The sequence below is a fragment of the Eurypyga helias genome, unplaced genomic scaffold, assembly GCF_000690775.1.
Source record: "Eurypyga helias isolate BGI_N326 unplaced genomic scaffold, ASM69077v1 scaffold14527, whole genome shotgun sequence".
Taxonomy (NCBI): Eukaryota; Metazoa; Chordata; class Aves; order Eurypygiformes; family Eurypygidae; genus Eurypyga; species Eurypyga helias.
The window spans coordinates 1-12,884 of NW_010259926.1; the positions used below are offsets into that span (position 1 = coordinate 1).

At 43.2% G+C, this 12,884-nt stretch overlaps 2 protein-coding genes across 4 annotated transcripts in view; one reads left to right on the forward strand and one right to left on the reverse strand.

Annotated features, from left to right (window-relative positions):
• Positions 1–337: 337 nt before the first annotated feature.
• DIMT1 (DIM1 dimethyladenosine transferase 1 homolog (S. cerevisiae)) lies at positions 338–4,867 on the forward strand (the record flags this gene model as incomplete). The annotated part of the gene is made up of 10 exons (XM_010154839.1): positions 338–424; positions 791–852; positions 961–1,054; positions 1,144–1,193; positions 2,001–2,124; positions 2,221–2,313; positions 3,048–3,112; positions 3,420–3,483; positions 3,964–4,070; positions 4,825–4,867. Coding segments are annotated over 10 exons (789 nt in total), but the record flags the coding sequence as incomplete, so codon positions are not given.
• A 3,576-nt stretch (positions 4,868–8,443) lies between these two features.
• Positions 8,444–12,884, reverse strand: part of KIF2A (kinesin heavy chain member 2A) — a 39,563-nt gene continuing 35,122 nt past the window's right edge. For all 3 annotated transcript variants that reach the window (XM_010154838.1, XM_010154837.1, XM_010154836.1), the window contains 3 exons: positions 12,172–12,273; positions 10,765–10,900; positions 8,444–8,814 (listed from right to left, as the gene is read on the reverse strand). In XM_010154838.1, coding sequence (XP_010153140.1) covers positions 8,729–8,814; positions 10,765–10,900; positions 12,172–12,273 — 324 coding nt within the window. In that variant the 3' untranslated portion in view covers positions 8,444–8,728. The remainder of the gene's footprint in view (positions 8,815–10,764; positions 10,901–12,171; positions 12,274–12,884) is intronic.

A 12,884-nucleotide genomic window follows, 5' to 3' on the forward strand; every position in this document is an offset into this window, starting at 1 on the left:
CTTTCCCTGGGAAAGCGTGTGCTGATGTTACCGTCCTCTTCCCCGACTCCGGCCTTTCTGTGGGTGTGGAGGGACCTTCTGTGCTGCAGTTACTGCCTTGATACTGCTGCGTGTTTGCTTGCTGGTTTTAAAGGTGGCTGCTGCTTTATTTTTACACGCTTGGGCAAAGATCTCTCCTAAGGCATCCTTGTTCTCACCGTTCACGTACTTCTGCCAGCTGATTTCATCTTTTTAGTGAGCTGCACATTTCTGTTGTTTCAAAAACTGAATGGTTGCTTGAAATATGTTTAAAAAAACCCCAACAACAACCAAGCCGTGGAATGCTGTTTGTTCTTAGGCTGCCCTACGACGCACAGATGTCATTCTGGAAGTAGGCCCGGGAACTGGTAACCTGACAGTAAAGATGTTAGAGAAAGTAAAAAAAGTAAGTGCAGATTTTCTGTCACCTTCCCAGGCTCTGGCCACATTGTGGCTGGCTGACAAACAGAGGGATTTTGATCTGCTTGGTTCAAATTGGAATGATTAAGAATATTTATTTTTCTTAATGTTTGCATACTCCCAGTGAATTTTTAGCCGTTCATGTGAATGTGGTGTGGTTTTATCAAACCATGTTGTTGCTGACCCGTTCATGTGGTACAGCTTGCATGTTTCTGGGGAGGGAGGAAGCTGCACAGCCTAGCAGGGGATTTTTAAGAATTATTTGAACGTGTAACAATAGATACAGGTTATTTTTGCAGTTGACATTTTTACCTCAGTTAGGAGGAGTTGTAAACATACACTTTGTTTCCAGGTTATTGCATGTGAAATTGACCCTAGACTTGTTGGCGAACTTCAGAAGAGAGTCCAGGGCACGTGAGTATCAACTGTGGAACCAGCGGGCGCTTAAGGCAGTGGAACTGCTGCGGCAAGAGGTTTGACAACATGCTTCTCTGAGGGTAACCACAGTGTATTTTCCCCCAGGTGTCTGGCAAACAAGCTCGAAATCAAGGTTGGAGATATTTTGAAAACAGACTTACCATTTTTTGATGCATGTGTGGCTAACTTGCCTTACCAGGTATGGTCTGAACAACATGGCAAAACGTTTTTAATTTTAAACGATTATTTCCCAGATGATTGTCCTAACGGTTTTACTCTTTTCCTCAGATTTCTTCACCTTTTGTTTTCAAATTGTTGCTTCACAGACCTTTTTTCAGGTACGTGTGAGAACTCTATTACCTGATGGAAAAAAATGTAGTTTTAAAAATACTCCCAGATCAATTTTTTTTTTTTGTGTAGTTCTTAAACACTAGTTTGATGGATCAGAGCTGCACCGAAATTATTCTGTACTATGAAACCTGCCAGAGCCTGAAAATCAGTTTATGTTAATGTATTAAGTACAAGGAGAAAATCTAGTCTTGGCATCAATGAGCGTGCAGCTGATGAACACAGGAGTTGTGCCTCTTTACACCAGCATTACAATTAACTTTTACTCCAGTGATAAGTGGGGTATCAAAGCATTTCAGATGCCTTCCTACCCGGGAGAGGAATGGGTAGGATTAAAGCCAAGACACTTCCCATTGTCTGGTGTAAAAAATGTAACTGCCCAGGTGCTTCTGTGTGTTGTTGAATACGTCAGCAGTTCTTGATTTCTCTCAATGAAGCACTCGTGTTCATGACTGGTCAGTTTTTGGAGTTGGAAGGTTTGAAGGACTCCTCATTGAATTACTCGTAATGATTTGTTATAGTCGGGTACAAAATTCTGAGAACAGCCCATCTCTTTGATCCTGATCCATTTAACAGTATAAAGAATCAAGTTCTATTGTTGCTTTAAGGAGTTCTAGATGGTTTCATGAAGTTTTGTGGGGTTGTTCTTTTTTTAACATGCTCAGCTAATTAAGCTAATAACTGAGTTTATAATTTGCTTACGACAAACTTGTATTGCTTTGAGGCAAGCCCGAGTGTGTTAGTTGGCTTTTGACATAAATGCGGATTACTCCTCTTCTCATTTCTGTTGTTCTCAGGTGTGCAATACTTATGTTTCAGAGGGAATTTGCACTTCGTTTGGTTGCAAAACCAGGTACTAAATTGTACTGCAGACTCTCTATTAATACCCAGTTATTAGCTCGAGTGGACCATCTGATGAAGGTACGTCGCTGCGTTAACAGATGGAGCCATCACAAGTTTCTAGGAACGTGAGGATTTGCTGCGTATTCATACAGCTGCCTGACTTTTGACTAACAGGTTGGAAAGAACAACTTCAGGCCTCCCCCCAAAGTTGAATCCAGTGTTGTCAGAATAGAGCCAAAGAACCCACCACCACCCATCAACTTCCAGGTGAGCATCGTATATTCGCTTAGCGGCGTAACGTACTCGTGAGAGTACTTTAATTCCAGTTTTATTTATTACTCGGTTTCATGTGCCAAGCACCAGCATTCTGTCGGCACTTACATAATTCCAAAATAAATACTCCTCTCTTGATCAGGCTTGTGTTAGGATGTTACCCCAATCCGCCACCATCAGTTCGGGTGCAGCTTTGTTTACAGTATTTCTGACAAGGCTGAGGTGCCGTCTCCCTGTCGGTTGGACTGCTGCTAGTAACGATGTCCCTCTCATCAGGGTTCGCATCTCCCAGGGACCCTCATGGTGGATAACTTGTTGGTTATGATCGAAGAAATATCTATGAGAAGTCCTGTGTTCAGATGAGTGTGTATCATCTCGGAAGACAGATGTGACAGTATTCTTAATTTTTAAACTCTTTTGATCTTCAAGACCATTTCAGCCTTGCCCAAGGTTAGCCAGGTTTTCTTAGAGCATCTGCCTTCTCAGCACGTCAACTCTGGCCAGTAGTGCTGAGGCACAAAAATCCATTCAAAGGTTTTTGTGGGTGAATTATTTTCTCCTCCATTTGTATTGCTTTGTCCAAGACAGGACTGGTTTTGTATTGTTTAGAAAGATATATTTTCCTGAAAGGTTGTTCTTTTGTGTTCAGTATCGTGGAGTTGTCAGCAGTGACTGTTCTTGTTCCTAACAGCTTTCCTTTCTGTAAATTCTGCTGTTTTTCGTTTCAGGAGTGGGATGGTCTGGTAAGGATAGCCTTTGTTAGGAAAAACAAGACGCTCTCTGCAGCGTTCAAGTAAGTAACTTATATTGGAGGAGATATTTTCAAAGTTTGAGAGCCCATCCCGTTAACCGTTTCTTTTGTGCAGGTGCATAGCAGTGCTACATGCATGCCAGTGCAGTCTGGGGAAAAACATCATTTATGCAGAGGTCACAAGCTTGTTCTTTCAGAAGAAAACTAGGCAGCTGTTCAAAAAGAACAGCTCTGTTTAGCCATTACAGTTTTTTGTAGTGAAGAATAACAACCAACCAAGTAAACCCTCCCAGAAAAAAAAAAAACTACTTAAAGCTCAGTTGTCATTCTAAACTTGTGTTTCTTTCAGGTCGAGTGCTGTAGAGCAGTTGCTGGATCATAATTACCGAATTCATTGCTCCTTAAATAATACAGTAAGTTCCTTTTTCATTCTGTGTACTGTGACCTAAATATGAGTGAAAAATTGACACTGAAAAGCTTAACATGCTGAAGTTTTAGTGACAAGAGTTTGAGGGAGGTAAAAGAGGTTAAAACTTACTTCTTAGGAGGTAAATCTACAAAAGGTCACTGATTACAGCGACAAAGATGAAAGCTGAGTATGTTATTAATATATTGGCTGTACATGTCTCATGTCTCTACTAATCTAGTAAGAATCTAATAAGAAAACCTTTTGTGTCTGCTTAGCAATACTGTTGTTATTTATAGCGAATGAGCTGAGGTATAAAAATTCAGATAAAAGAAGAATACAGTAACCCATGCAGGAAAACAAACATCTTATTTCTGTCACTTGAAACAAGGACTATTCTAAAAGCAGGAAAAGAATAGAAGGTTGAAATTAACCCTGTTTTGTGCTATGAATAGAAAATGAATTTGTATCCTGTTTTCCATGACAGGAAATACCTGAAAACTTCAAGATTGCAGAGAAAATACAGACAGTCCTAAAAGATACAGGTTATTCTGAAAAACGAGCCCGTTCAATGGACATAGATGATTTCATTAGGTATTTGTTTTCCCCTCTTTACGCGTGCCTTTTAAGCTTCTTCACATTCTGTCTGCATCTGTACCTGTGTAGCAGCAGGTGGGTATTGGGTTACACAGGAATTGTTCTGACTTCGTTTTCCTCTCGGTACCAGACGCTCCTTGCTTCCAGTCCTGAATGTGAACAAACACCTAAACCCTGTGTGTGTGTCCACTGCTGCTTATGGTCTTGAGAAGCAACCAGCTAAAGATCCCTGTTTCTGGTGTTTGTGTACTAGACCTTCCTCTGTCACCTCTGAAAATGGCTTTAGTAATGGAACTGGTTGTTATCATTTCCCTGGAGACTTACACAGCTCTTCTGCCTCTGGAGGATTCATCCGTATGCCATAGTGTAGTTTGGAAATCCGAGTAACTGCTGTATTCTGCTGTTGCTTGTGGTTGGTGAAGAGGCAACACGAATCCTCTCCTCATTTAAGATAAATATTCCTAGCTGTTCTCAGTGCGGCAGTACAGCTACTGCTCTGTGAAGAAACGTGGTAAACCCGGTAGGATGCAATATAACTAACGGCACTGAAAACGCACCTGCATCCCTACCGCGGCAAACTCCCTAATCGTTTCTACTCTCTGGACTTGCAGCCATTTCTTGTGGCAGCTGAACGGCGACGGATGCTCTCATGCTGGTTTTGTGTGTTCTTTGTCAGCCAGCACCTCTCAGAAATGCCCTAAGCTGGAGTGTCAGTCGGTAGGTACTGAACGTGAATATTTCACTCTTTCAGGCTGCTGCATGGCTTCAATTCGGAAGGCATCCATTTCTCATAGATCCTGCTCGAAGAATGGAGGACGTTCTGGAGTCTGTCACCCAAACCAGAGAGACCACAGTGGGACCAGCTCCTGTGACAAAAGCAGTGAGCAGAACGCAGTGTGCGCGCTCCGGTTCTGACGGAAACCTTACACGCAAGCTTTGTCACAGGTGGTAGGCAGGAAGCTGCTGCTGCCGCTCAGTTATTTTTAGACGGGGTAACTTCTTTCACGACTGAAGTGAGGTGCTGGATTCCCACGTGACTGTGTGTTTTCAGATCCACCCAGTAACCTGGATTGATGTTGCCATAACCGAAATCGGTGTTCTCTAATCATGGACTTGGCCGCCACGTGTTCTTGCACAGTACAATCCTTAAATCTGGTCTAAGCAACAAAACCCGGGTTGTAGTCATGCCATTTGTTGGGGATTTTTTTTGTTTGTTTGTTTTTTTCTTTGTTTTAAAGTGTATGTAAATGCAGCCTCTCACATCTGCCCTGCGGTAGTTACCTGCGTTCCGAGCCTGTTAGTAACTTGCTTCTTTTGGAGAAATCCCACTAACTTTCTCAGAAACAAGAACGTTCATCTTGTGGGCTTGGTATCATTTATAAAAACATTATTGAAGTGCTGGAAACCACCAGTGTCATCTCCTTTACCCCTTCCTTATTGCCATCAAGCCACCGTAGCGGCCCACAGAAAACTGCTGAGGGCCAGTGCTCGTAAGCACAGGCACAAGGGTGGCTTTTTGTCAACTGCAAGTTCAGGCGGCTGCTTTTATGAGAACACTTCACCCTTCAAGGCCAGGAGGAGTTTTAGCGCGGATCAAGGCTTTCAGTGAGTTTTGGAGCGGTGCATGCGTGTGTGTCCTGACGGGTGAGGTGTCTCAGCAGAGTTTGGATTACATACATCCCATGTTAAGGGCGAGGCAGATTTTCCCAAGGAGGTTTGCACTAACCCTGCAGAGCAGCTCTCAAAATAAAAATCCGCTTTTATCTGTCTTCGGATTCAGGAAAACACTTGACTCGGCAGGATCATGCGAGGGTGGAGGCATGGCTCTGTATTAGCCACGGTCAGTCACATCTGTGTACAGTGTGTGTCCTTCCATACCACCACAGCAAGTGGAGAAGAGGCTGATGGGCAAGAACTCCTCTGAGATGCCACTTCCCTTTATACGTGTCAGTTCTTTAGAAGTCATTGATTCGGAAGCATGTGCAGAAATACGTACTTTTTTTTTGTAGGCATCTGAGAGCTTGTCTTGGAAAATGCAATTCCTCGTTTATATTACAATTTAATTATTCTAGTGCTGTTCCACTGCGTATACAGCCAATTTGTGAGTGAGGCAAGTAGCCACAGCAGTGTGCTCAGACTAATACCGAAGGAGCGAGTGCTGAAAAAGTGTCACGCTTCCTCAATGCTTCCGTTTTACAGGAATGGAGAGAAGCTTGTCCGAGTCCTGTTCCCGTAATTCTGGCCCGTCACAGCAGTGGGCTGCAGGCCCAGCCGTATCACTCTTATCTTGGTTCTCACCCCGTCAGTACCAGCACAGACCTGACTTGCAGCAGGCTGTGTCACAAAGGCGCTGGCTAACGGTCCTCCTGCGGTGGGCGCAGTTTCAGCGTGTCTCCTGCCGGAAAAGCCCTGCAGTACAGTTGCTTACAAGGCTTAGCAAAAAGCTGCTTCTGTCCTCCTTGGTACCCACTGTAAACCACGGCCTGGTTGCTCTGGGCTTGCGTGGAAGAGCAGTAGGGAAGCCACTGTTTCTCACGTGGCCTATCTCAATCTTCAGAGGCTTTCTAGAAAGTAGGGCATCCCTAGAACAGCTCCGGACAACGGCGATAACCTGCACTGTATCCGGCAAGGAAAGCTGCTGCCTTCTGCCTGGTGGCGCGTTAACTGTGAGGGGTGAGCACCTTACGTGGGCGCTCAGAGAGAGACGCGTGGTGTTTCTTTTACACCCCACTGCAAAACCCGAAGTCGTGAAGAGGTTGCCCAGCACGCTGGCTTAGGAGATGGACTTTGTATAGCTCTGGAGTCCGCTCCAGAAGTAAATACTCACTCTGAAATCGGGCCTTTTCTAAAGTGTAACTCCAGCGTGCTTACAAAGTATGCTTCCCAGAGCACGACGGAACTTGCACAGAGGTAAATTCTCATCTGTAATTCATTTAACAGCTTAATTTATTAAGCACATTATGTAAAATCTACATTGTTTCAGTTTTCATGTTTACACACAGGAGGAATTTTTTTTTTTTTTTAAATGATGTGACAGGAGATCCCCATAACCTACCATCCTATGGCAGATACAGACATTCAACACTACAAGAATTCCTGGCTCGTTTAACTCTCTTTTCATTGTCTTCCCTTTACTTCCCTCCAGTCCTGGCACAAACAAACAGGCTTGTATTCTGAAAGTGATTTTTAAACAGTTCCAGGGGCAAGTCTGCTGATAGGAACTCCTGCAAACAGGGAGAACTCCTAGAGAGGTCTGCAAGTCTTCCTGTGACAAGAAGTTGAAATAGATGATCGTTAAGGTCCCTTCCAACCTAAACAGTTCTGTCACTCTGAATTGCTTAGGTGGAAGGTCAGTTGGGTTTTTCTGGATCCTGACTTGCAAAAATAGCTTGAGTGCCACCACCTAAAAAGTGCTGATAGGCACGGCGCCGACTGTGAGAACTCGGGTGCTTGTGGGATTTCTGTCAGCGCTATGTAGAGGTATTGTGCAAAATCCCCAAATGATGCAATTTCATCACTTTCAGCTGCTGGCACTGTACCAAGGGAAGAATAGGTATTGGCTACTTTTTTTTTTTAAAGCAACAGAGCTACTCAAACTACCTTCAAGCTACGGTTAATGTACATGTAAGTCCATCATGCATCAAAAGCCAAATTTTAGCAGTATGTGAAAGGCCAGTGTGCATGTGTTTCGCTGGATCCCTGAACTCTGACAGGTGCCTTAGCCATACGCGAGGGTCAGACCGTACCTTCATTCCGACAGCATTATCACACCATACAACACACTGTATATGCATTATCCTAAGATACAACTTTCCTCAGTACTTAGACATCACCCTTTATTATACCTCGACTAACGTATATTTTTGTTGTTTTGGCTTTTTTTTTTAATTATTACAGAGAAAAAAAATGTTAGAATTATATAACCATTCTTTATGATTCTCAAATCTATCTAAAGTCTGGATTTTTACAAGGAGGATGGAATGTCCAGCTGTTTGTCCACTCTTAACAGCTCTTGTAGTTCCTGTTCAAACGATATGGCACATCCAGTGAAATGAAACTAGCCACCGGAAAAAAATTCCTTAAAACACATTAAAAATGTACACACAATAGAAGTAATTTATATTGACAAATAAGGAATGTTGTTTGTTTATTAAGGCTGTGCTTCAGAAGGAGGATGCCTAGGGTTAAGTAGCCTTCACCAAGGCACAGAATGGGAAGAGGTAAGCACAGCAGTCTGTCGAAGAGAAGTTATGTACAACCACTAGTGAGATGTGCATGCACACAAACACAAAACTGCACAGCTGGTCTTCATAACAAAACTGAACAGTTAAAAGGAAATGCTGCGGCTTTTCAGCGGCCACAGTTTTTACTTCATTATTAAAGACATGGCAGATAGTTTAAACAAAGTGCTTCACAGATCTGAACCCTGCATGGTTGTGCTGTCTGGGCTAGAAGCATTCTGTAGACATCATAGGAGCATTTCACACACAACTAAAAATGTCATTCGGGTGAATAAGAAACAGGACATTTCCACAGACATTTCTCAACGTTTTTACACTTTCAAGTAGTTGAGTTCTTGCGGCCACTGGGTTTTGTCACAGATGTGTGCTACAGCAGTATGGGTTTGTAGATTCCTCTAGCAGCAACAGCCCATTTCAGAGGGCGCGTGGTCTTTTCGGGTTGATCTGCTTACTGGCCTGTTCCTCCTCTTGTAGAGCTGCCCGGAAGGATTTCACTTTATCTTTAATGAAAAAGAGAGAATGAGTACGGATGTGCCTGTGCTCAACGCAGACCTTAAGCTAAGCCCTGGTGCTCCACCTCCTGGCCCCCATGCACAACAGAAAACATTCCCCCACAGAAACAGCTGACGCTACAAACGACAAGAGGTTTGAGATAAGCTCGCACTCAGTACCCAGCAGAGAAACACGTTGCTTAGCAGCTTAGTCCCTGCTCAGATGACGCCCCGTTCCCTGGGCAGGGTCTCTTGCGGCTGCACCCTCCCGTAGGTTGAGAGACCCCACAGGGATATGTCCCGTGGACTCTGCCGTCATTCAAATGAAGTTTTTACAGGACTCCTGCCTCCCGTGTGAACACTGACTCCTGGTGGCATGATTTTCCCTACGGTTGTGTTCCCGGACTGCAGCGTGTTCACCCTTAAAAATCTCCTTCTCACTTAGAGAGTATAGGGAAGTGCAGACCACATACATCCTTTTCGTTCCCAGTACCTTCCAAACCATACTTGGAGGCATACAAATTTGTATCTAGTGTTCAAACAGTCACTGCTGTACACTGTAAAACCTCTGAGTTCTACACACACCCCCTGCCCTTGGCTTTCGATGAAAGTGAAAAGCATTTGTCATTAAATTTTGGGTAATTCACCATAAATAGATAAATGCACCATTCATTTGCTTCATTATAAGGAGGGAGAAACCCATCAAGGATGGGAGAAACCTGAGGAAGGAAATGTGGCATCCTTTCGTATTTCTATTCCTGTTGCACTCCATTCCCAAGTGAAATGTCCAAGAAAGGAAAGAAGCCAAAATGACAGCATAAAGATGTTAGTCCCAGAGTGGCAGGAATACAGGCTGAAATATTCAGTGGCCATGCTACGCCATCAGCAGAACAGAACATACTGGGGGACAGAATTTGGGGCTTAACAGTTCTTCCCTCCTGTAAAGCCATATGTGTGCCGTGCTGCCTGTGGAGATGCATCTCTTAGGTAGCCTTTACCTCCAGTACCTTGTTCCAAAAGCACAGGGAGTCACCTGAACTGTGGGTTTTTTCACTGCTGCCCTTTTAAATTGTCGTCTTCCGAAGAGGAAGCCACCACCCGTGAAACGCAAAGGAACGCACCCGCAGTTCTTTGTGGAAGCACACTGGTGCCAGTGCATGCTTACAAGGCCTTGTCTCACTCGCCTGATGCATTCTCCTACCTTACAGCAGATACTCAGACGGAATCAAAACTAAAGTTTTACACGAGTTTTCAGGCACAGATAAAAAAAACCCACCCCACCCCTTGAATTTTTACCAGTGGAGCGTGTCTCCTGGACAAACCAAAATGAAAAATTCATCTCCATGAGGTACCAAGCTGATTATAGAAGACAAGTGGAAGAGTCAGTTTTGGGAACTAAGAATTACCTGCAGTTTGTTTTTCCAACAAGGGAGGCTGACAGAATTCAGACAGAAAGGCTGAAGGAAAAGTAAGCTAACAACCAAGCTACTCGGACCTTGGTGCCACTGCTTAGCACAGCCTTAAAAACAACAGCAAGATCCCTGCTACGGAATGCAACAGCGGAGGAACTGGGAGTTACTACTACATTTCCTTCAATGCATTAGCTTATATTTTTGGTACACTTAGTTTGGATCTTCTTTTTCCTTCCTTTGTTGTTTTGGAAGAAGGCAAAAGAAAAGGAAACTTGCAGGATCGAGTTTTTTATACTTCCTGGAGGTAAAGCAGAGACTTTTCCTTTAAACTAGTATGAACTGAGCACAGACATGAACTTGCTTTAAGGCAGCAGAATAAATATTCCCTCCATGGGACACTGCAGGGCAGCATAAGGGGGAAAAAAGACCCTAAAGACATAACCACAACTTTTTTTTCCCCTCCCTTCTCATTATTACTGAAAGTCTCCATGGCATATGAAAACACACTGCTAATAATACACACAGAAGTGGTTAAAAAACAATCTACCTCTAAGTTCAGTCAGAATATCAATTTTTTGCTCTAGAATTGCTTCGAGTTGGGTAGCATAAGAATCCACATCGTAGTCTACTTCTTCTGTCATCTCAAGAAGAGCTTTTTCATCTTCCAGCCATCTAATAGATTCCTAGGTAAAAGTTAAAAAAATTTAAAAATTCCTAGATAAAATTAAAAAAAATTTAAAAAACCAAACCAAACCAAACAAAAATTATACAAAACACATTAGCAAAGCTTCAAGACAAGGAGCTGAATCAGACCTTTTCTCAACACGACGACGTTTTTGCTGTCTAGTCACTTTAGTGTAACAGATTTCAAACCTAAAATGAAACCTTATTCCCAATTCACGAAAATCTTATGTTTTCTACATCGTTCCTTAATTCCACTGGCCGTACCGGCAACAGGTATCCCAGTTCTCTTCAGATTCAGAACATCAGTTGGTTGTAAAGCTAAGAAACCAGCGAACAGAACTTTGTGTCAGGGGGAGAGGGGTGGAGACTTGCAGCAAAGAAGAATGCAACCACGGAGCTTAAAGCTCCCAGACCATGCAACGCTGTGACCAAGAGAACCTATCCCAGTGGAAATGCTTTGGTTTGAAAAAAGAAAGCAGCTGACCGTTCTAGGCATGCTGGGCCTGGAATGCTGAAATTAAGTCTTTCCCTCTGTGCTCAGTAGCCCAAGTAATACTGAAAGCACATGCGTGTTTTTTGGCTTTCAGGAGAGATGGAGCTCATATTAGGATAGGATTAATCTCATCTAATATGAACCTGTACATCCAAGACACAAAGGAAGACCAATAGCTGTAGAGCAGGATTCATTCCACTGATCTATTTTATACCTTTTTTTGTTAGGAAAGGACGTTTTGTATCAGCAGCTTCCAGGAGAAAGCCGACAGAAGACAACTTCTGCCTGGTGCGGCTGATAGATTTTGTATGGATGCAGCCCACCTCCACCCACGGCGTAAACTAACAAGCCATGCTGCGAACAAAGGGAGCTGAGGCTCGGGCTCATTTCCTTCCAGTGACTGCTGGGAGCAGCGCTAAGCTCCACGGAAGGCCAGATGGACACACAGGGGCAGTAACATCTTCCATCAATGCAGCTCGTCTCTCCGGAAGTCGCAAGCATTAGGACACAGCTATGGCATACGACTTCCACCCTTCTGTATGTTTTACTTCCGGGCTAATGTTTCATAACAACTAAATCCCTACATCTCTAGTAAAGTGTGTTACTTAGCATCCTACTGTATCATGAACAAACTTCAATGTCCCACTAAGTCAGACACCTAAATTGAAGCTATGTGTGTATTCCCTACAGGTTTAATGCTGTGTGTGCTGTGCTCTTGCAGTAGAAATGCCGAATTCTTGGATGAGGATAAAACAGAGTATAGCTCCATTTTTTTACCTGGAAGACAGCCCTGTGGTCTTCTACTACTTGCTCTTCCATTTCTACCATTTGTGACACAGCTTCATGGAAGGTGAACAATTGTGGGGAAACTTCCTCCTCCTAAAAGCAATAGTTAAGCTGGTTAGTCTGGAGGGAGTTGTGGCTACGGGAAATGTATCGAATGTGATCCATCCCGCTGCAGAACATGAAAAGAAATAGGCAGAAGGCAGAACCTGTCAAAACCAGAATTTAATACTCCTAACAAGAAAATCTCTAGAAACGAGCAGAGAGGACAGTAAATTCAAAATGCTCACAGAGTTAAATTTAATTCATATTAACTAAAAATTACCAGCCACTAATCCTAGTGAATACCAGAAAACAGAGTATTCCATGTTAAAAAACTTAAGGTAGTGGCAAGAGGAAGTCACAAGGGAAGAATGCTCATTTCTAGTGGGTTTTAATGCCTACAGAAAACTCTGTTTCACTGTCAGGGCATTCTGTTGCATGTATTGCGATAGACAGACAACAATATTTCGAGAAAGAGAACAGCAGTTACATCCAATACTTACCCGGAAACCAAAATGAAATTAATCCTTTGGAAAAAACGTGGAATAAACGTAAAGTGAGAAATCTCAAATGTAGGTAGTGATTAATACATTAGAAGAATGCACAATGTGGATTTACAAACTGGGGCAAAAGAGGGCTTCTTGAAAAATGGGTAGTTAACAGTC